Source organism: Apiospora marii (assembly GCF_038362585.1).
Source record: "Apiospora marii strain CBS 49790 chromosome Unknown utg000003l_segment0_segment0, whole genome shotgun sequence".
NCBI lineage: Eukaryota > Fungi > Ascomycota > Sordariomycetes > Amphisphaeriales > Apiosporaceae > Apiospora > Apiospora marii.
In genome coordinates this window covers 369,765-390,653 of record NW_027117374.1, presented here as the reverse complement: position 1 = coordinate 390,653, position 20,889 = coordinate 369,765, and the positions used below count along the sequence as shown (strand labels likewise).

The 20,889-nt window shown below is 55.3% G+C and overlaps 6 protein-coding genes across 6 annotated transcripts; 4 read left to right on the top strand and 2 right to left on the bottom strand.

Annotated features, from left to right (window-relative positions):
- Positions 1 to 83: 83 nt before the first annotated feature.
- PG985_003591 (transporter) lies at positions 84 to 1,916 on the bottom strand (the record flags this gene model as incomplete). The annotated part of the gene is made up of 5 exons (XM_066823360.1): positions 84 to 283; positions 379 to 1,164; positions 1,242 to 1,479; positions 1,552 to 1,653; positions 1,728 to 1,916. 5 exons carry the CDS (start codon positions 1,914 to 1,916, stop codon positions 84 to 86), a joined length of 1,515 nt encoding a protein of 504 aa, XP_066686520.1.
- Positions 1,917 to 2,585: 669 nt separating this feature from the next.
- Positions 2,586 to 3,791, top strand: PG985_003590 (cytochrome P450; the record flags this gene model as incomplete). The annotated part of the gene is made up of 2 exons (XM_066823359.1): positions 2,586 to 3,322; positions 3,404 to 3,791. 2 exons carry the CDS (start codon positions 2,586 to 2,588, stop codon positions 3,789 to 3,791), a joined length of 1,125 nt encoding a protein of 374 aa, XP_066686519.1.
- A 2,654-nt stretch (positions 3,792 to 6,445) lies between these two features.
- On the top strand, positions 6,446 to 8,468 carry PG985_003589 (H+ symporter family protein; the record flags this gene model as incomplete). Its single annotated transcript, XM_066823358.1, has 6 exons — positions 6,446 to 6,533; positions 6,637 to 6,776; positions 6,856 to 7,068; positions 7,362 to 7,682; positions 7,736 to 8,284; positions 8,337 to 8,468. The coding sequence occupies 6 exons, from the start codon at positions 6,446 to 6,448 to the stop codon at positions 8,466 to 8,468; spliced, it is 1,443 nt and encodes a 480-aa protein (XP_066686518.1).
- A 1,181-nt stretch (positions 8,469 to 9,649) lies between these two features.
- Positions 9,650 to 9,958, top strand: PG985_003588 (uncharacterized protein; the record flags this gene model as incomplete). The annotated part of the gene is made up of 1 exon (XM_066823357.1): positions 9,650 to 9,958. The coding sequence occupies one exon, from the start codon at positions 9,650 to 9,652 to the stop codon at positions 9,956 to 9,958; it is 309 nt and encodes a 102-aa protein (XP_066686517.1).
- Positions 9,959 to 10,299: 341 nt separating this feature from the next.
- On the bottom strand, positions 10,300 to 12,462 carry PG985_003587 (Calcium channel; the record flags this gene model as incomplete). Its single annotated transcript, XM_066823356.1, has 3 exons — positions 10,300 to 10,848; positions 10,907 to 12,234; positions 12,369 to 12,462. The coding sequence occupies 3 exons, from the start codon at positions 12,460 to 12,462 to the stop codon at positions 10,300 to 10,302; spliced, it is 1,971 nt and encodes a 656-aa protein (XP_066686516.1).
- A 3,583-nt stretch (positions 12,463 to 16,045) lies between these two features.
- Positions 16,046 to 20,021, top strand: PG985_003586 (AAA family ATPase; the record flags this gene model as incomplete). Its single annotated transcript, XM_066823355.1, has 5 exons — positions 16,046 to 17,472; positions 17,590 to 17,757; positions 17,863 to 18,046; positions 18,135 to 19,442; positions 19,587 to 20,021. The coding sequence occupies 5 exons, from the start codon at positions 16,046 to 16,048 to the stop codon at positions 20,019 to 20,021; spliced, it is 3,522 nt and encodes a 1,173-aa protein (XP_066686515.1).
- Positions 20,022 to 20,889: the final 868 nt, after the last annotated feature.

Genomic DNA, 20,889 nt, shown 5'->3' with positions numbered 1-20,889 from the left:
ATCAACTGCCCATCGTATCTAGAGAATCTGCATTGACCCTATTTCTCATGTATACGTTGCCGTATGTGAAGTACTCGCCCATCTCACAGCCCGTACATAAAAGTGTGCCTCTGGTCCCCGCGCCGGACCTGCGAGGCGCTCTCCTCCGCGAACCGCTGCTCGTCCCAGTCGGCAATCTCCCGCGCCCTCTTCCTGTTCTCGCGCTGGTACATGAAGCGGATGAACACGAGCCCGCAGGCCCCGGCGACCATGATGCAGATGGTGATGATCAAGGGTACTTCGTCTGCAAGAAGATCCGTTAGTAAGTACACGAGCCTCCCCTATCTGTCATTCATGCGTGAACCCTCCTAAAGGAAAAACAGGCAGGTTGATACTCACATCTAGGCGCGTACTTATCCTTAAAGATCTGCCCCGCGATCACCCCCGCAATATTGCTCCACCCATTGACCCCAAGCATAACGCTCCGCGCCCCCTTCCAGGGCGTATTACCCGCGAGCCACACCGCGAGCAGGGGCCCGCCCACAAACACGCCCGTCATGCACACGTACGCGAACCCGTAGCGCAAATCATTCCGATCGCTAACGGCCATGACGACGCACCCCACCACCCCCAAGAGCATCCCGAAGACGATGTGCAAGGAGCGCTCGCGGAACCGGTCGCTGGACCGGACGATGATCAGCAGACCGACGACGCCCGCGATGAAGGGCGGGGCGCTCATCAGCGTCGCGTCGTTGCCCGAGTAGCCCATCCCCTTGACCACGAGCGGCAGAAACGTCGTGAACGCGGTGACGGGCAGCACGGACGTGATGTTGCAGAGGACGATGCCCAGCTTCTTCCAGTCGGTGAAGACGTCGACGACGTCGCGGCGCGTGACCACGCCGCCGTGCACCTCGGCCTCCTCCTGCGTGCCGGCCAGGTCGACCTCCATGCGGTACAGGGCGTGGGCGCGCTCCGGCTCGGTCAGGAACCAGGCCGTGCCGAGGCGGCTCGGCAGCACGAAGATGGTCAGGATGCCGAGCAGCACCGTGAAGCCGCCCTCGAGCAGGAAGACGGCCTGCCAGCCGTGGATGTGCGGCGTGTTGATCTGGAGCAGGCCGTACGCGATCAGGCCCGCGAAGGCGCCCGCGATGGAGTACATGCCTGCGAATAAGCCCACACGCCATGCTGTTCGATGGTAATTGACATGAACGTATCAGCGATCTTTTCTTTTCTGTCTCATCAAACCCCTTCCCAAGACTTACCGAGTTCCGCTTTGGGATAGACAGTAGACATGTAGTAATTCCCGATCTGGGTGAAGCCGGCCTCCGCCGCGCCAATGAGCAGTCGCAGGGCAATCAGGGTGCCCGAGTTGCGGATCGCGGCGTGGCACATGCAGAGGCCGCCCCAAATAATCAACTGGACGGTGAGGAAGTACTTGACGCCCACGCGTCGGGCCAGGATGACCATGACGGGTTGCAGTACGACATATGTCGCCGAGAACTACTTACACCAGTCAGGTTCATCTTTCCATTGCATACTGTCAATGAACAACATCCCGCGGCCGTTTCTTACCAAGGAAAGCGAATGCGGGATGGCATCAGGGCCCAGATTGGCATCTTTCGGGAACGAGCTGGTCGCGACGAAACCGACGTTCGTCTTGTCGATCCCGCAAAACTACCCCATATGTCAGCGTTCGGCAACATATTGGTTCGATGCATGCGCAACAATCGCTTAGCTTTCTTACTCACGATGAACTCGAGCGCGAGAAGAGACAGCACGAAGCAGTCCAGCTTGCGGTTGACGCGCTTGTTGAGCGCCTTCTCCTCGTCCGTCACCGGCACATAATGCGACTGAACCCCGCGGGCGGTCTCGTCGAGGGCAATCTCTCGGTGTCGGGCATCGAGCTCGCCCTTTTCGGGGGCCGCGATGCGCTCCATGGTACTTGGGTCAAAGTGATCGACTCTGTCTGCGTGGTAGACAAGTTCGCGATGACGTTCCCAGGGGCTTGTCGGATCTCGGTCGCTACCTGGCTCTGCTATCGCCCGTTTTCCAAAATAAGGAAAATAAGTTTGCTATCTTCTGTTTCTTAACGGCCACATACACACTCTACACCCTCGGAGTCAGCCTCCGATGGTACAGCGCCATGTCACCTCCTTTTGAATCTTCACTCGGGGTTTTCCCCATACCCCGCAAGAGATCGATCCTTGGCCAGGCCAATGGGGTTAGGATAGTCTCAGTTCTATGCATATGCGGGAAGTCTGCAGGGGTCTGCCCAAGGTTTGAGTGGACGACGGCAATGCGTTTACCCAATGCAACCGTGTGCTCGACTCAGCAGACGTGCAGCGGCTAATATCTCGGGCTTGGCTCGTTGTCATCCGAGATATCGATCTCTTCGAAGGTCCGATTCCCCGGGTATCTCAATGAATCCCTCGTAGCTATATCCCTGGACCGTCGGGAGGCCGTATCCGAAAGTAGGCAAGCGTTCGGGGTCGTCCAATATCGCGCACTTCCGTTGAGATTCCATCCTATGTTCCGCGTGAAGAAAAGAGACTCAACTTGAACCATCTCAAGATCAGCATCATCAAATCCGCCCCGTCACATAAACCATGTCCACCACTTTATCCCCCGCCGTGCACCACCACGGCGACAAAGTGGAAGTAAAAGAAAAAGAGCCCTTCGACATCGACAAAGCCCACGTCGTCATCAGCGACGACCCCCAAAAGATCTACGAGGAGTACCGCCATCTCCGCAAGGAGTGCCCTCTCGTGCACACAAGCCAGTACGGCGGCTACTGGCTGCTAACGCGGTACGAAGACGTGAAACGAGCCGCCCTGGACTCGGCCACGTACATCTCATCCATCAAAGCCGTCGTGCCCAGCGATCCGCGCGGCATCCGGCGTCCACCCCTCAACTTCGACGCCCCGGCGCACACCCCCTTCCGCACGGCCCTGGAGCGGACCCTGAAGCCCTCGCGCATCAAGCGGCTCGCGGCCCCCCTCCAGCGACACGCCGAGGAGCAGCTCGCTCCCCTCTTAGAAAAGGGCCGCGGCGACATCTCGGCCGAGTTCGGCGCCAATTACGTCGCCAGGGTCGAGACCGAGTGGTTGAATCTCGGCGCCGATGTTGCGCCGGGGCTGGCCGCGGCGTCGGCGGCGTGGCTCAATGCCTGGCGCGTGCAGGATGGCGAGACGGTAACGGCCAATTCCCTTAAGATGTATCAGATTGCGCGCGATCTGCTGGCGGACCGGCGCGCGAGACCCCGGGATCCCGAGGAAGACCCGGCGTCGTCGCTGCTGCTCGAGAGGGACGCCGAGGGAAACCCGCTGAGCGAGGAACATCTGGTGTGAGTTCACCCCATTTCCCCAGCTCTCTCCTTATCTATCCAAGGTAAACAATGGCTGACATCTCTGTCACGGGCCGACAGGGGCTGCCTGCGCCAATCCCTAGTCGTCGGCGTCGTCGCCCCGCCCATCCTGATCGGCTCCATCTGCCAGCACCTCGCCAAGGACAAGGCCCTGCAAAACCAGCTCCGCGCCGACGAATCGCTGCTGCCCGCGGCGCTCGAAGAGTTCCTGCGCCTCTACTCGCCCTACCGCGGGTTCGCGCGCACAGTATCCCACGACGTCCAGCTGCACGGGCAGGTGGTGCGCCCCGGCGAGCCCGTGACGCTGCATTATACGTCGGCGAACCGCGACCCTGACGTCTTCGCGCGACCCGACGAGTTCGTGCTACACAGGGACAATGTCACCATGCACATGGGCTTCGGGCGCGGCAGGCACCGCTGTGTCGGCATGCCATTGGCCAGACTGTAAGTTTTAGCTTTTCAATTGATGTGTGCTTAGGCGTTTGAGCAGGAAAAAAAAGGGGTTTCCCACATAACATTTCAATATTCGTTCATGTTGTCCTACCCATCACCCCATGCAACGGCAGAACTAGAAACGGTCGATCATTGGCTAACCCATACTCCGAACACCCTTAGAGCTGTAGAAACGGTGATGCGGGTGCTACTGCGTAGCACCACCGATTTTGAGATCGATGGACCCCTACAATATTCGAGGATGCCCGAACTGGGGATCATCAGTTGCCCAGTGCGCTTCTTCTGAGCGTGCCGATGGGAGCTGAGTGGAGGCCCGCGGGTCTAGCCGAAGCTTTGAGGCTTGGGACCATTGATTCGGAGATCTGGCAGTCAATCGCCATCGAGTGCGAGATTTCAATAGCCTCCCAAGGGTGCGATGGATGCCGAGAAGTGGTGGATTATCAGATGGTGCATGACAGTTGTGTGCAGTTACATATGTAGATCTCGCTTAGTGACTTTCGTGGCGGCAGTCATGACCATTTGAGATCGTCCATGATGACATAACCATGTAGGATTTCGCTTGTGGCTTCTGGAGAACAAGTGAGGTCCAAAATAAACGTGCACTACATGGCCCATCAAGATGCCGCAATATGGATGCGTCATCGCAAGCAACTCACTGATACATATGCCCGACGTTATTGAGGCTAGAGAAGATCGGAAAGACATGCATAGGATCTCAGGGTTTCGGAGCTCAATGCCCTGAAGATCTCGACCACGTTGGACCAAGTATCCCAACGAGGGCTTTAGCTCGCATGCTGCCTCTCCGACTTGTAACGGGATGCATGGCAGGCAGCCTAACACACGGCCGGGTGTGACACAGCATCAGCCTGTCAGCCTTACACCTGACATCTCGCATGGAGTTAGCCATTTCAGTAATACAGGTTCTTCCTCTGATTTCTGGTCGTTGAATTCGGCGACTCAATGATCCAATCCGATAATGGGTTGCAACGCCTTCTCTCGAGGAATATTCTAGTTGCGCGGGTGCAGTCGGACAAGCTTCGGCAACGCGGTGTTTGGTGGCGGGGTGCACACGATGCCTTCAACAATTCGATTCTTCTTTCCCCTTTCTCTTTCTGCCCCGCCGCTAAGATGGCCATGTGTGATCTAGAAGACAGCGACTATGCACTAAATCTCAGCTGTGAAGCTGTGTCACAGATCAGAGGAGATTAGACGTCTGACTCGGCCGTAGGACAATTATTAGATCGACATGGTGACAGAAGTGCGTCCAAGACATTTCCGATTCTCCAGGTCGAAAACCGAACGGCAGATGGGACGAACTCGGCGAGGCATTTGGAGACCAGACCGCCTCAGACAGCTAGCTGTGGGGGAACACCCACTGTTTACCCCAAGCTCCCCACTTGGGCTGTTGGGGTACTGGGGCACTGGGGCAGATGGGGAGCCAATTAGCGGCCACAGTCCGTGTTTTCTTTGCTGCCGTAGCTTCTGCTCGTAGTCCGTTCTGTGCCGCCGAGCCGTGTTGGTGTTTGCTTACCTAGACTGCCTGCTCAACTCCTTGCTGCTCCTTCAGTAACGAAATGCATCATAGGGTTACATGCATCCCGGGGTTGCCAAGTCACGATACAACCTTCGAGATCCCTCAAGGGTAGTCGCGGCGATCTCAACCTCCTGATTGCGATCTGGCTCTGGGCAGCGGTGGAAAGCACTTGCAGAAGCGGTCCCTGCAGGTGTTCGAAAGAAGATGGGCGCAATCCGTAAGCAGCCTCGTCTGACATCCGGCTTTGGTTGATGTGCGAACAAGATGCGCCGTATGAAAGAGAATGCCACAGGAGTGCAGCGCCAGCCGAGAAATTGCAAGCCAAAATCGACTTACCGCCTGACCTTGACTGATAACGCCAGGGGATGAGAAGGATTCTTCGCAACATGAGCATGCAATGCAACGAAAAAAAAAAAATGCGCACGTTGCTTGTTTAACAGCAAGCGCCTGTTAGCGTAACCAGGGTACCCAGGATGCAACTGGGCAGACAAGCAGCAGCAGCTCCGTCGATTGGTGAGATGAACTGACGAAAACCCCAACCGTGCATTCGGGCCCCATGATCCCAGTCGGGCCAGTCGAGGGCTCCTTTTTGCGCACCAGCTCACTCACTTCCCATGCCACCCCATCATTCGCCCGACTTGCATTTCAATGGCTCCTGCCCTACCAGCCAACTATGTAGCAATAGATAGGGCCGGTCGGAAACGCCGCAGCATGCCTACGTAATTGTATATGCTTAATCACAAGCTAGGCAACATTTGGTCCTTCCGTCACCTGCTCTCCCACGCGGATCCAGTGTGGCCACCAGCCCCTAGTCTGTGTACCTGATCCTTGAAGAAGCTGGGGGATGTGGCAGGCATTCCTCCTTTCCCCGCACATTACACACATGGATCGCTCGGCCAAAAGAGTAAAGGCGAACACGGCTTGGGGTCTGTCTCTCTTATCGTACAGATCTCACCTACAGGGGTGGTGTGCTCTATTGCTTTTGCGTTTACATAAAGAGCGGGCTTGACCCCGGGATCGCAGAATTTCCTCGAAACAGAGACACCTCCTAAGCAGTCTCGTCCATCGCCTTGGCTCTCTACCCTCGACTCACATTCACTTGTCATCTTCGCAATATGGAGAGAAACCACGAGATGCCCGCCCATGGCGGTGGCACCAGGGATTTTGGGGGCGACGACTCCAACATCCATCCTCCCCATCACGGTAAGACAGTCCACTTCCCTTCAGTGTCCAAGATGACGATGCTATGTCGATAATACCTATCAAACCAATGTACATGGCACTCATACAAATCGTTATACTTCAGGCATGAGCGTCGGGAAATACCTCGCCACGCGCGTATCGACCCTGAAGCCGGCCATGGCATCGGCGCCGAACCCCATCAAATTGCTGAGGATGCTCACCCGGCAAAACTGGGCATTCTTTGCTGTCGCATTCGTCGCTTGGGTGAGTTGTGGCCCTGTGGACTATATCCGACTCCATCTTGCGCATCGGGCAATGAGCTAATAATGTTGGCCAAATGCAGACCTGGGATGCCTTTGACTTTTTCACCGTGTCACTGACGGTGGAAAATCTCTCCGAGGACTTTGGCGTCTCCAAGACCGATATCACCTGGGGAATCACTCTAGTGCTGATGTTCCGTTCCGTTGGCTCCATAGCTTTCGGTATCGCGGCTGATCGATATGGGCGCAAATGGCCCTTCATTGTGAACAATCTTCTGTTCATCGCGCTCGAGCTTGTAAGTGTCTTGCATTTGTCAATTGGGATGTCCACTTTCCACAGCCAAGCTTTACCAAGCTTTGCGGGTGTTCTGGAGCCTTTTTAGATCGTGGGGCTCTCGATTGAGAGCCAAGCCCACCATTGTGAACCCCTCCCGCAGGCCGTGCAACTTGGCGATGCCTTGGCTACATTGGCAACGGCTCTAGCCAAGCCACCCGTTCTTGGCAATCAAACTCCCCCTCCCCACAGACACAATGTCGCATTTGGTGCTTTCCATCATGCCGAGAAGGGAAATACTGACAGCCAAAATAGGGAACTGGTTTCTGCCGAACTTACAAGGAATTCCTCGCGTGTAGAGCTCTGTTCGGGGTTGCCATGGGTGGTTTATATGGCAACGCCGCCGCCACTGCTCTCGAGGATTTACCCACAGAGGCTCGCGGCCTGATGAGTGGCATCCTCCAACAGGGTTACGCCTTTGGATATCTCCTGGCCGCGGCGTTTGCTCGTGGTCTGGTTGGCACCACTCCTCACGGGTGGCGCCCGCTGTTCTGGTTCGGTGCCTGCCCGCCTGTGCTCATCATTATTTTCCGCTTGATGCTGCCCGAGACCAACACCTACCGGCACCACCAGGAGGTGCGGCGCATCGAAGGGGGCAATGTGGGAAGACTTTCCTCGCAGAAGGGAAGGTTGCCCTGAAGCGTCACTGGATCTTGCTCACTTATCTCGTCCTGCTCATGGCCGGTTTCAACTTCATGTCCCACGGAAGCCAGGATCTGTACCCCACCATGTTGAGCAACCAGTACAACTTCTCTCAAGATGCGGTCACGGTAACGCAAGTAGTGGCCAATCTTGGCGCTATGCTTGGCGGCACTGTCGTCGGGTTCAGCTCCCAGATCTTCGGGCGCCGCATCAGCATCATCGTCATGTGCGTCCTGGGCGGTGCCCTGCTGTACCCATACTCATTCGTCTCCAACAAGGGCCTCATCGCGGCCGCCTTCTTTGAGCAGTTCTGCGTCCAGGGAGCCTGGGGCGTTATCCCCGTGCACCTCATGGAGCTGTCGCCGGGTGCCTTCCGCACCTTTGTCGTCGGCACCAGCTACCAGCTCGGCAACCTGGTCTCGTCAGCTTCGTCTACTATTGAGTCCACCATCGGCGAGCGTTTCCCCCCTGCCGCCCAAGGGCAACGTCAAGCGATACAGCTATGGCACTGTCATCTGCATCTTCATGGGCTGTGTGTATGCCTATGTCATCCTCCTGACCTTTTTGGGACCGGAGCACCTAAGCAAGTCCTTCGACGTCGCCCAGGACGAAGACATGGCCGAGGTCATCGAGAGCAAGCACCAGCACGCCGGCGCTGGTACGCACCGGCGCGAGAGCTCGGTTGACGAGGAGAAGGCAGTTGCCCGCCAGGTGGAGTAGGCGTTATGTTCTCTGGGTGTGGATGGTGATGCACGCACGAGTCACGACTCACTGGGGATATTTCATTGGGGAAAATAAAGCGAGTTATGGATTTCTGGATTTTCTAGGGCGGGGTTCCTGGATACCACTCTTGGAACATCTTTTAGATGCCTGATACCAATTTTCGAATTTTACTACTTTGTTGATTGTCATAAACTTCGACTTCCTCTCGCAATTTCTCTCGCCCGTGTATGCCCGTGGGGATTGAAGCTATCTGGCGTGTCGTGACGGTGAAGGAGTTTAGTGAAAATCTGGGAAATGCTGCAGATACTGTGGTCCCAATTGACAACTAACGCTTCTCCTGTTCCCGTAGAGTCGCATCGTATGTATCATCATCTCGTGGCACGATGATGGCATTTTCGTCTGCTCGACTTTCCCCACGATTGCTAGTCCGTCAAACGTTTCCCGGTTCAACCGTCACACGTGCACAAACGCGCAAGTCGTTCGAAGCCGATGTGTTCCTCTCATCATCTGATCTGTGCAAGGACATATAACGTCAATTGCCCCGGTATCGAGATCTCTCTCACCGTTTCTTGGTCTAGTCCTGGTTGGTAGGTAGGCTTGCATGCCAGATGATACTTGCGCTCTCGCAACTGCCCGGTCGTCATTCCTCATTGGCTTCCCTGAAAAGGGGTTGGCCGGATGGATAAGGGGCGGTACGATGCTGTGCCACCGACCGCAGCCGATTTCAATGAGTTGATGGAAACTGCTACCTGTACACGCAGATTTCGACCTCGCTGGCCATAGAATAATCCTAACTAGACCACCGTCTTTCAACGTGTGCTGTAGCCGTACCAAGCGCCACTTCTTTGAGGGGTCAATCATGACAATGGAAGATAAGACGGCAAGGACGGACACATCGAAACCAGATACATCTGGCACTTCCTTTCGACGAGGATGAACAATGGATAGGCTTTATTGATGATGCTGGGCACCACGAGCCCTCGACTTTCAGGGAATTCAATGGTTCAATACAATCCCCCCTTCTCTCCCCTATCCACGACCACATCCACCACGACATCCCAAGGCCCTATATACCGTCTCTCAACACGGCCCACCCCTATCCCTCCTTACTTAAACCAAGCCCTGATCCTCGATATATCTAACACCAGATCCTATCGCCGTCAAACACCCACCCAACCATGCCACAACCCTGCCACTGCCCCATCTGCCCCTGCCCCAACCAGGCCCAAGAGCCGCCGCACGCATCCGACCTCTGCCTCGTGTGCGAGAACGCGCGGCTCTGGCGCAAGACGGACCCGGCCTACGGGGGCTGCCTGTGCGTGTGCAAATGTCAGTTGGCGCGGGCGCCCGGGGCCCTCCAGTGCCAGGACTGCCTGGATGAGAACGGCAAGAACCGCCGGCGGCACCGACTGCACGGGAAGCCGAAGCCGAAAAGGGAGGACGAGGAGGAAAGGGCGCAGACTGAGACTACGTCAACCGCTTCATGAAAATGGGCAGTACTACTGCTTGTAGATGAAGAAGACAGGAGCATCATATATACAGTATACATATCTCATTTGCGTATATATCTATATCTGAATTACAACATTACAACCCAACTCCAGACTTTTAATCACCAAAATTTGCCCTTGATCGCAGGCGAGAAAGATAACCAAACTCCTCACCCGCGCCACTCCATGAGCGCCGGGTAATCCAATCCCCGCAAGGGCGCATGGCAACCGGCATCATCATTGGCAAACCGGCAGAACTGATGCTCGTTAAATTTGATGAGCTTCTGTCATTGCGAGCCAAAGTACCCAGCCAGCCCATGACGATGTGACGATGCCTCCTAGATCACGTCCTGCGTCTGGTTCGACTTGGCCGTGAGGACCTTTTCGAGACCCTGGATCATCTCCTTGAGTTTGGCGACCTCCTCGCTCAGCTTCCTCACTTCAGCAACGGCCGGCTCCTCGTCGACATTGCTCTTGCAGTCGTTGACCTTTTTGGTCCAGCCCTCGCCCTCAAAGTCAACCTGAATCTGCTCCCACTCCTCGGTCGTGTCCTCGTCCTCCTCGCCGCGCGACCGGTTCCTTCGGATATCCTTGGCGGTGTTGACCTCGAAAAATGCCGCGCAGACGAGCAGAGGAGAATAGATAATCGCCATCACGATGTCGTTGAGGCGTTCGTACGACTTCTTGGACATCCACCACTCAAAGGGGAGGACGAGCAGGAACATCTCGATGAGGTTGAACGGCGCGATGAATACGTTCTCGTCGGGTGCGCGCACAAACTGCATCGTCTTCTGCGCAAACAGACCCAGGAATTCGTCGTCGGCGTTCTCGTATATGTCCTCATAAGCGCTGTTGTACAAGGCAATGAGAATATTGAGCAAAACAATCTATGACAAATGTTAGTTCTCCCTTTTCGTCCCATCAATTTAGTCGAGTGTTTCTTACCATGATAATGAAAGTGAAGACATAGTAAAGGACGATGCCAAATGGCGGGCTGAACTTTTCGAATCCGGTGAAGTCGGGGCTTTGCATGATGGCGTTCAACATAGCTTGGACGACGAAGACGATATCGTCGGCCACCAGGTCGTCGGCGAAATCCATGCCGATAAAGGCCTGCAAGAAACCCACAATCATGAAGACCAGCAGGGCAAAGAAGATCACACTTTCTCGCATCATGACCTTGACTACGACCAGCATGGCGCCAAAGAAGCGGAAACTGTCGAGGTACAGCAGGAGGCGTGCCCAGAACAGCGGTGCGGCGAAGGCGAGGAAGTTGTAGCTCAGTGTGTTGAAGTACTGCCGCTCGCCGGTCCCGTCCCACGGATGGCTGAAGGCCACAAAACGGAGCGCGAGCGATACGACCAGCAGGGAGTACAGGACGAAGTTGAAGGCGTTCCAGAATCCAATGATTTTCGTGCCGGCTTTCCACACCTTGGTAACCTCGTCGCAAATAAATCCGAAGGTGAAGATGTACAGAAGTCCTTCAACAATGTCCAGATCACCGTCGCGATTGATGGTGTTGATGGCGCCAGTATACAAGCCGAGGTAGATCAGAGAAATGAGCAACTGGGCCGCGTTCTGATACATGGGCGCTCTCATACGGTCAGGGTCGAGATGTACCACGAAGGACGTGTTGTCACGCTCCTGGTAGTCGACGAAGCTCGCTGGGTCGTCCTCATCCTGGACAAGCCAGCCTCTCCACAGATAGCTTATACATTTCTGGTAGCCCGAGGAGCCAATGACTCGTAGGGCGTGCAGATCGACGGCTTTCTCGATGACGTTGACGGGGAGGGTAGACTCGCCATCAATGATGATGGAGTAGCGTTTCAGTAAGACAGCATGCAAAAGGTAGCCCATATCCTCCTCAGATTCGATGATGCTCTTAGCAATGACCTCGCAGGCGGCGGCCCGGACGGCGTGGAGGTCGGCATCCCACAACTCGACCTGGGCCTGGTGCATGAACCATCGGTTGGCGATCAAGAGGCAGAAGACGACGCAGGCGCGGTTCTCTTGGCTCCCCGCCTCCTTGGCGGCCGCGACGACCTTGGGGGTGATGACGCGACTGTGCGGGCGGCAGATCTCCTCGACCTCCAACTCGCAGGGCACGGCCTCCTCGATAAGGTAGCGCAGGCGCAGGGCGATCTTGGTGACTTCTTCGGCGGGGATGGCAGACTCGATGTGGCGGTCGCGGTAGGTGGGAAGCACTGCATAGCCGGGCATCGCCAGCAAACCGTCAGTCACGGTGTTCACATCTCCTCTTCTATCCCAGAAGGCTGGGGTGTATCTTCTTTGGAAACGTGGCATGGCGGACAACGGTCAATTGGACGAATAGCGCCTCAATACCAAGTATAACAAGCCAGGATTGCCTCTGAAGCCAGGATAGTAGGTAGGCAAGGAATGGACTCACGTCTTTGCCGCGATTCATGGATGCGCCATTCGTGGCCATGGTGAGGGTGCCGATTCCAGCCCAGCAGGCGGGCAAATCTACCCTCTCTTGCCATCTTTTCTCTTTAGGGCAGATAGATCTTTCCAGATTGGTGGTATCGTTATCTCGAAGAAAGAAAGCGACGACGACTTGGCGCGATTGGGAAGGAGCTTTGGCGGGTATAGTGTCGACAATGCGGTAGGTGCGATTGCATTCGCGTACGGGCCGTGCTACTGAGTCGAGTTCGAACCAATTCCGGTTGGGAGCGAGGAAAGCACGTCCAGGCCGTTAGCTCTTTGCAGTCTGGGGCTGGAGTGAAGCAATTGCTTCTTTGCCGCGACTCGTGATGGCTATCGCATACACTCGAGAAACACAACAAGAGGAGCACACCAAATCAATCAATTGAAAGACAGGAAGGAATACACGTAGTATTAGGCTAGGAGGAAATATTCTGGCTGCTGTATCTGGCACGCCGAGCCACCAGGATTGGGCGCGAAAAACAAGGTCTAACTTCACGTCACGACCAATAGATTGATGTTTTCCTCTGGGGGTTCGTGACCTTTTCCTTGCAACAGAGCTGGATGAAGTGGAAGCTGCTGTACGATGACGTCTCTGCTGGCTGCTGCAAACCTCCACTGTTGGAACCAAGGAAACAACCAAGTGGGGGAAACAGCTGGGAGCTTAGGTCCTTAGCGGAGATCTAGCAGGCCCTCTCAGGGCTAGACCGACCGTGTCAGAGCCCGCTCATCCATATCAACTTCGACTTCAGTTTTCTTGACTCTCCAGATTCGCCATCAGTTCATGGGCGCCTATCAATTTGAATCATAACTAACCTAGATGAGAAATGACAAGTGTGAATTGACACATCTACTTTCGCAATAAGACTCCAAACATACAGTTGAATCTCTCAAGCAACATGCCCGATGGCCAACTCCGACTCCGGATCTACTTCCTTGTCAGGAATCCATCGCAAACAGCTAACCAATATGCCCGACGGGCTGGGAGGCTAGCCTAGCGCATCTCCTCTGAATGGATCCCATCTCCATCTGCAGAAGCTGCAGAAGTATGTAGCCAACATTTAGGATCCTCCTGCCTGCCTTGAATCACATTTGCATCTACCCAGTCGCATTTTTTGCTGGGAGATGGGATCATCCCGAGATCATCGTGACTAACCTAGTAGACACTGAAGACCATTTCCAACCACATTTTACAATTTTACACATAAGCACAAGTCGGCTTTATAACCTATCATGTTGCACCCGCAGAGTCGACCAGCATGACCCAACACGGCGTGCGCTACTGCCTGTGACTGCATCTCAAACGGAACTCCGCCGCGTATGTATGTATGTGCTTTTGCACTCGCATCTCCCTCACTCTCATGGGCACGTCCTTTTTGGACGAACAAGCAGACCCTTTGTCTAAGCAATCTCTGCTGTGATTGGTCTGGAGCAGCTTCCGGGCTCCAAATCCGCGCATGGGATATGCAGCCGGCTTACAAAGGTCTTGGTCTTTCCCAATGTCGACAAACGGTCTGGCCGGTGTGGGCTAGGTGAGCAGTGAAGGTGGTGGGTGAGCGATGCAGGTTGGTCACAGCGTGCAATGTTTCTCGCTTGCTGGGATCCATGGGGTTTGGCGACATTTGGCAACACGAACGGCCGACCGCCCCCATACACCCTCTCACCTATCCGAGCTGTAAACACACACACAACCTGGACTTCTTCCCGCTTTCTGGTCATTGGGTTGCTTGCCCCATCCGGGATATCACACCCAGAGCAATGGCACCTAATGCGCCTCATACATGGCATGCCGGCTACAGTACATTTGCATGCCAATATACCAACGGGGCCTCTTCTTGGTGGGGACACGTACCCTGTCGGAATTGGACCACGAATGCCCACCTGGTATAGTTCCCTCTCTTGACTGGAAGTCGATTTCCGATGAAGAGCAAGAAAGGCAGAGCCGGATATGCTGCCGTGCCGCTTATCTGATGCAGAAAGGGCTCTTTCCATTGTCCGCATCTTCATCTGCCGTGGTTTGAGGATGGGCAGCAGCGGCTGCCTACAAGGCTGTCATCGGTTGGTTGCCTTGTTCTACCGCACGCTGCAGATGGATAACAACATCTTGACCTGCTCTGTCTTACCATTCACTAACCACTCTGCCGTGTCTGCTGAGAAAGACAAGCATATCAGCCTAAAACTTCCATGTGCATTTTTTCACATGGTTTGAATTGCCTCTGGCATTTCTTTCCAAGGGCCATGGACTGACTAACCTGCACACCTTCGTACCACACACTCAGTTAGGCCACATTTCCAACGCACTCACTCCAACTCGTGAAGGGAGAGCCAAGTTGGTCATGCGTGCAAACCACACACAAGTCTCAAGGCTGAGGGAGTTGGAGACCACCCCGGTCCCCGATTTTCGCAGCCAAGGGACAGACGTAACCCCGGTAAATCACCTTTGGCGACCGTCAAGTCGCAGCTCTGTGCATGCTTGCATTGAAGTACATCGCATATGCTGCATGCAGATTGCCATCACGTACCGCTGCGGCTTACTGCACCCAGGCTTGCTCTCTTCTCCAGGTACTGCGAAGCGGCGGTCAGCTGAAACTTTTACCTTTGTCTGCCTGCCTCGTCTACTTTGGGCGGGTAAGCAACCCTCCTTAACCAATCCGCTGGGAATCTATAGATAATACACTTGCTTCTTCAACCGTCCTCACCATCCGTCGGTTTAATCTTTTGATTGCCGCCGAGCCTGCTACTGTTGTTGCATCTTGTTGCCTGTAATGAGACCCCATACCCCCTTGTTTGACTTGAAAGCCTGATACCTAGCCTACATCCTGCCCCCCTTATCGAGAAGGATGGTAAGAATCACACCATAGGCCCTCCCGAACTCTCCTGCAACCGCTTTGCCCGCATCGCCGGCTTCATTTGTTGTTCTTGTACTGGTACTTAGTCACTGTCTCGGCATCTAGAGCGGAGCTGCCTAGGCTAACCCCTCCACGCCCCTCGCCTTCTCCGCCAGGAGAGGTTATAAACACGCCTCTTGGAAGATTTGGCCTTTGGGTTTGATTCTTCTCCAGCTACTTGTTTGCCTTCTCAATTGTCCCCAGCACACCATAATCCAACAGGGATTTGTCCATATATCCACGCTCAGATTTCCCTGCACATCCGACGGCGGGCAAACCGGGGTGGCTTACCTGATGTTATCTTTCGGCTGGATTCCCTCGATTTGCGCCCTGTCAAGATCGTAGATCCACGGAGATCATCCGCTGCCAATCATCATTGGACCTCTGAGCCAATCCATCTGCTTGACACGGGCAGGAGCCGACGGACGGGTAGAGCGCTTCATCGCCAGAGGCTGCCCAAAGTCCCACAGTGCTGACCATTCACCGAAGAGGCGGCGTGGCCGGGCCAGTAAGATTCGGCCACACCAACCCAGGGCTTACTTACTCAGAGGTAAATAAAACACCCAACGAGGTTTTCCTGTTGTTCTCGTCATACCAGGGTTGCACTAGAGTATCATAGGCTGACATTTCCAAAGCGCTTTCTCTTCTCTCGGGCCGGGCACTCTTGCCAGACTCGTCCATATCATAAATACGTTGCTGAGCAGGAAGAAGCAAATATCCGTCACCCATAAGACGGAACGGTTATCTTGAGAAGATGGACGCCTCAGGGAACCTTGGCTCTGCTACCGAGAGCCGCAAGGGTACGATGCCTGTAAGTGGTACCATGGTCGAAGAAGGCTTCAACGCCGACATGAAGCCCGCCCCGGCCGCGGAGGCAGCTGGAGGCGGCAAGACCGGCAAGTCTCAAGTCGACGATGGAAAAAAGCAAGGGGTGAATGGCTGCAAAAAGAAGAAGAAGAAGAAGAAGAAGCAGCAGCACCCAACCAAGGCGAAGTCCAAGGCCAACAAGAAGAAGATATCGGGAACTCGAGATGATGATTCCTCCTCCAGCAGCAGCAGCAGCAGCAGCAGCAGCAGCAGCAGCAGCGATAGCGAGGCCGTTGAGCATACCGCCGATTCCACGACGGATGAAGATGGCGACTCCGATGACTCCGACTCCGATTCTCAGGCCCTTTCGGATTCCTCGGAGCCGGAGGTCGAACTCGTGAGAAAGCCCAAGGGATTGAAGAAGCGACAGTGCCCCAAGAAGACACAGCACCAACAGCGAAAGACCAAGTCGGCCAAGGCGACCAAGAAGTCCAAGAAGCAGTTGACGAAGTCCCGCATCGAGGTCAACGGCGACGAGGACGATAGTGATCTTGTCGATGAAGATAGCGACTCGGATCTTGATGACGAGGATGAGTCCGAGGTGGATCACACCCGGCCCGGTCGGGCCAGTCAGGACTCGTTGGCGCTGGCCACCATGACGCAGGAAATCCGTCAGATAAGACAGACGCAGCTTAAGCAGCAGCAGCAGCTCGACCAGCTCCAATACATCGTCAATATCTCCGGTCCTGGTGGTCTGTTCAACCCTCTGGCAGCCAACACGGGTCTGCCCAACCAAGGACTTCTGGGCAATAGCAATACAATGGGTCTTGCTGTACTGGGCCAACAGACCGCCATAGGAGGAGGCGGCCTTACAGGTAACCCTACTGCTAGTCGCGGTGGCGCTAGAGGAGCCGGTCGCGATCTTGCCCTCGGTGGCGGAGGATCTAGGGCGGGACATCGAAGCCGTCGAGACGTATACTACGGGGATGACGACGAAGACATCATCGCCGCAGGTCGTCGAGGTAACGGCAACTCTCTTCTGGGTTCTACCAAGCACGGGAAGCGTGGGGGTGCCTATCCCCCCTCGCCCAAGGGAACCGCCAAGTTGGAGTTCAAGCGGGTCGATCAGGTCTGGGACTCGCAGATTCATAATTACAAACTGCAGGATACAGCCAAGAACACGAGCGACGCTCACTACAACGAGTACCTGTTCCATGTGCGCCGCACGTTCGACTGGGAGAACAAATTCAAGGCGACGGTGGTCGACATCAAGAGCAAGAAGCTGCGCGAGTGCCTGCAGGAGGTGATTGGGACCGTGAAGGGGATCAGCCTCGTCGAGGACGCGCCGAAGCTCGATCCGAACATGCTTTTCCTGTAAGTACCGCGACTCCCTCTTCAAAGCCAATTTCCATCCGATGAATTTGCAGCACGAGCTATGGCAGCTAGTAGCGGACAACATGAGGCGGGACCTTTGGCTAACACTCGTCGCAGGTACTTGGAAGATCTCCGAGAGCACCTCCGCAAACTCAAGGGTGTGACGGTCGAGGCCAAGACCAAGAAGGAGCGCAAGAAGCAGCAGACTTGGCTGGATGACAAGCGCCGCCATCTCAAGGTGCTTATCAAGTATCTGGACAAGGACTATGCTCACATCAAGAAGAGGTGAGTGCCAATTCAGATCCTCATGTGTTTCCTTCCCGTGAGGGAATCTCATGGAAAGCGGGTGCCAAGATGACGAGATAGCGACTAACCAAACTCACTTGATAGCCTATATCCCCTTCTCGAGAATGGCCTCATTACATTCGACCTGCTGTGGGCATTGTGGAAGCCGAACACACTCGTCTTCACCACGACCTATGGAACCCCCGAGGAGCACCGCGTCTTCAAAGTGGAGGTCGCCGAGAAACGTTATACTCCGCTCAAGGGTGAAACTTACTACGTCGAAGGCAAGGTAAGAAAGACGTCCTCGCCTATTCGCAGACACTGTGATTTCTTCTCCTCATGCTCCTACATGACCGCTAATCATCAATCACACACAGTACTTTGAATACGACGGCAAGAACTTCGGCTTCGGCGCCATGGCCGAGGAGCTCCCGGACTTCCAGGGCTCGCGCCGCATCGACAGCCTGGCCTGCTACCCGCTGCAGTACCACAAGGACGAGGCGCAGGTGCGGCGGGACCTGATCGAGCGGGGCAAGAAGTTCGTGGGCCTGGGCGGCGTCCACTACAAGTGCCACCAGGGCCTCGCCTACTACAAGAAGAAGAAGTCGGTAGTGCGCGTCGAGGTCAATAGCCGCATCATGGTCGACCCGGCCATCCACCGCCGCAACAACCCCAACTACCCCATCTCCATTGTCCGGCCCAAGGTCGAGGACATCTTTGGCGGCGACTCGGACGAGGAGGATGAGGAGGACGAGGATAGCGATTGCGATCACCAGGATCACCATCACCATGAAGGCGGGCTGGCGAATGGCGCGCTGCAGCCTGCTCTCGGCGGTGGCGGCGGCAACAATGACAGCGGTGAGGAGTCGGTTAAGATGGTCACGAAGGGCTTCATCAACAGAGAGGGCAAGTTGGAGATCCACAGGGTGCCTGCGGACGAGGCCGATAGCCTGGTTCCCAATGAGCAGCTGGATAAGGTCGAGAGCCAAGGCACCAAGGAAGGCGAGACCAAGAAGGACGCCAAAACTACCGCCGCCACTGCTGCGGCCGCCAGCAAGATCCCCGAGTTCAGTGACGAGGAGTACCTCATCGCCTCGCCCGTCGTCCTGGGCTTCGCGTTCGGCGAGAAGCTCTGGCTCGAGTTTACCGTGTCGGGCATCAAGGATATTGTATGGAACGAGCACGCCTACGACTCGCTGGTCCGGGAGCCCAACAAGAAGGAGATTGTACAGGCAAGTTACGACAACAGGAAATCCCTTTCAGTTGAGTTGTCCTTGCTAACTGCGACATCCCAGGCCCTCGTCGAGTCCCACAAGTACCACCCCACCGAGAGCATCGACGACGTGATCCAGGGCAAGGGCAAGGGCCTGGTGGCGGTCCTGCACGGCCCGCCGGGGACGGGCAAGACGCTGACGGCCGAGGGCATCAGCGAGTTGCTGCGCTGCCCGCTGTACAACGTGTCGGCCGGCGACCTGGGCACCGACAGCCGCTACCTCGAGGCGGAGCTGCAGAAGACGCTCGACATCTGCCACGCGTGGGGCGCCATCCTGCTGCTGGACGAGGCCGACGTGTTTCTCGAGAAGCGCAACATGGCCGATATCCACCGCAATGCGCTGGTGAGCATCTTTTTGCGGCAGTTGGAGTACTTTCAGGGGATTTTGTTTTTGACGACGAACCGTGTCGAGGTGAGTAAGAGTTGTTACCCAGTTGGCTGGTATCATGCAAGCATGTATCATACATACCATGATGCTGGTGGTTTTTGGCGATCGATTGCGGTAGTAATGTGCGATGATACCGATGGCATTGGCTAACATGCATGTTCACTGCAGTCCTTCGACGAGGCCTTCCTGTCGCGCATGCACATCCCGCTGCGCTACGACGAGCTGGACGCCAAGGCGCGCAAGGCCGTCTTCAAGATGTTCATCGAGCGGGTGCGCAACAACGGAGCCGCCACCAGTAGGGCGACCACCATCACCGCCGAGGACTACGACTGCGAGGTCGTGCCGCCGTCCGCTGCCGTCGCCGCGGGTGGCCCGAACCGGGTGGCCGAGTTCACCGACGAAGACTACAACGAGCTGGCGCGCTACAGTCTCAACGGCCGACAGATCAAGAACACGGTCATCACGGCGCACCGGGTGGCGCGCCAGAAGGGCGAGGCCCTCGGGATGCGCCAGATCCGCAATTATCTTGGTGTGGTCATGGACTTTGAGCGGGACATCAAGGGCGGACCGGGGTACCAGGACGCTATGCGCTCCTACTTTTAGTGAGAGGGGGCGGCGGACGGGCAAGGCAGGGGGGGGAAAGGCTTGAATGGGCATCCTGCGCCGGAGGATCTCTTGGCGCTTGTCATCGTTCTATTCCTGAATGCCAAGAATAATGGGAGAAGACTGCGCGTTCAGTGGAGAATCTACGTAGATAGATATGGCTTCTTTGTCTTTTCATGTACGAGCGCAATCATGGGCTTCTTTCTTTTTCTCTGAGAATTTGGACTGCTCGAGCGTTGGTGTAACATCTGAGTTTCCTTTGGTGTGTTTCTTCGTGGCTTCAGATGCTGGTGCCATGAGCGTTGTTGCATATCGTGTGGGTTTTTCGGTGTCGGTAATACTTAATGCCACTTACTATTCTCTTCTCCTACACCCAATCAGCCGTGATAATCACCAAACCATGCATGTACTTCCTGCAAGCGACAGTGACTTTAGTAAGTGCAGACTGCAAGGTTGACAGTTCCAATCAATGAGTACGGCAAACCGGTTCTCTCGGATATGAATGCGACGCGTGGCTTGTCAGAGGTAAATGCGTGCGTTCTGTTATCCAACAAACCTTGTGTCACACCTACTTTTACATAAAACGAATAGAAATTGACGAGAGCTGTCGACCAATGAATACCACGGGAAACGACCCGTAACTGAATAGATGATGAATAAACTTGGATCTCAAAGGTCAATTCGGGTTTATGACGTATCTCGGGGCTCATCCAATTGACACATAAGAGGAAGCGGAGGAACGAAAGACTGTGGTCTGAGAGAAGTTTGTTGTTGGTGATCTGACAGGGGAAATTTACCGGTGCATCGGCATCTACATACAATACTTCGGGCGGCAATCATGCAACGCGCCTACGGAACGAATCAAATA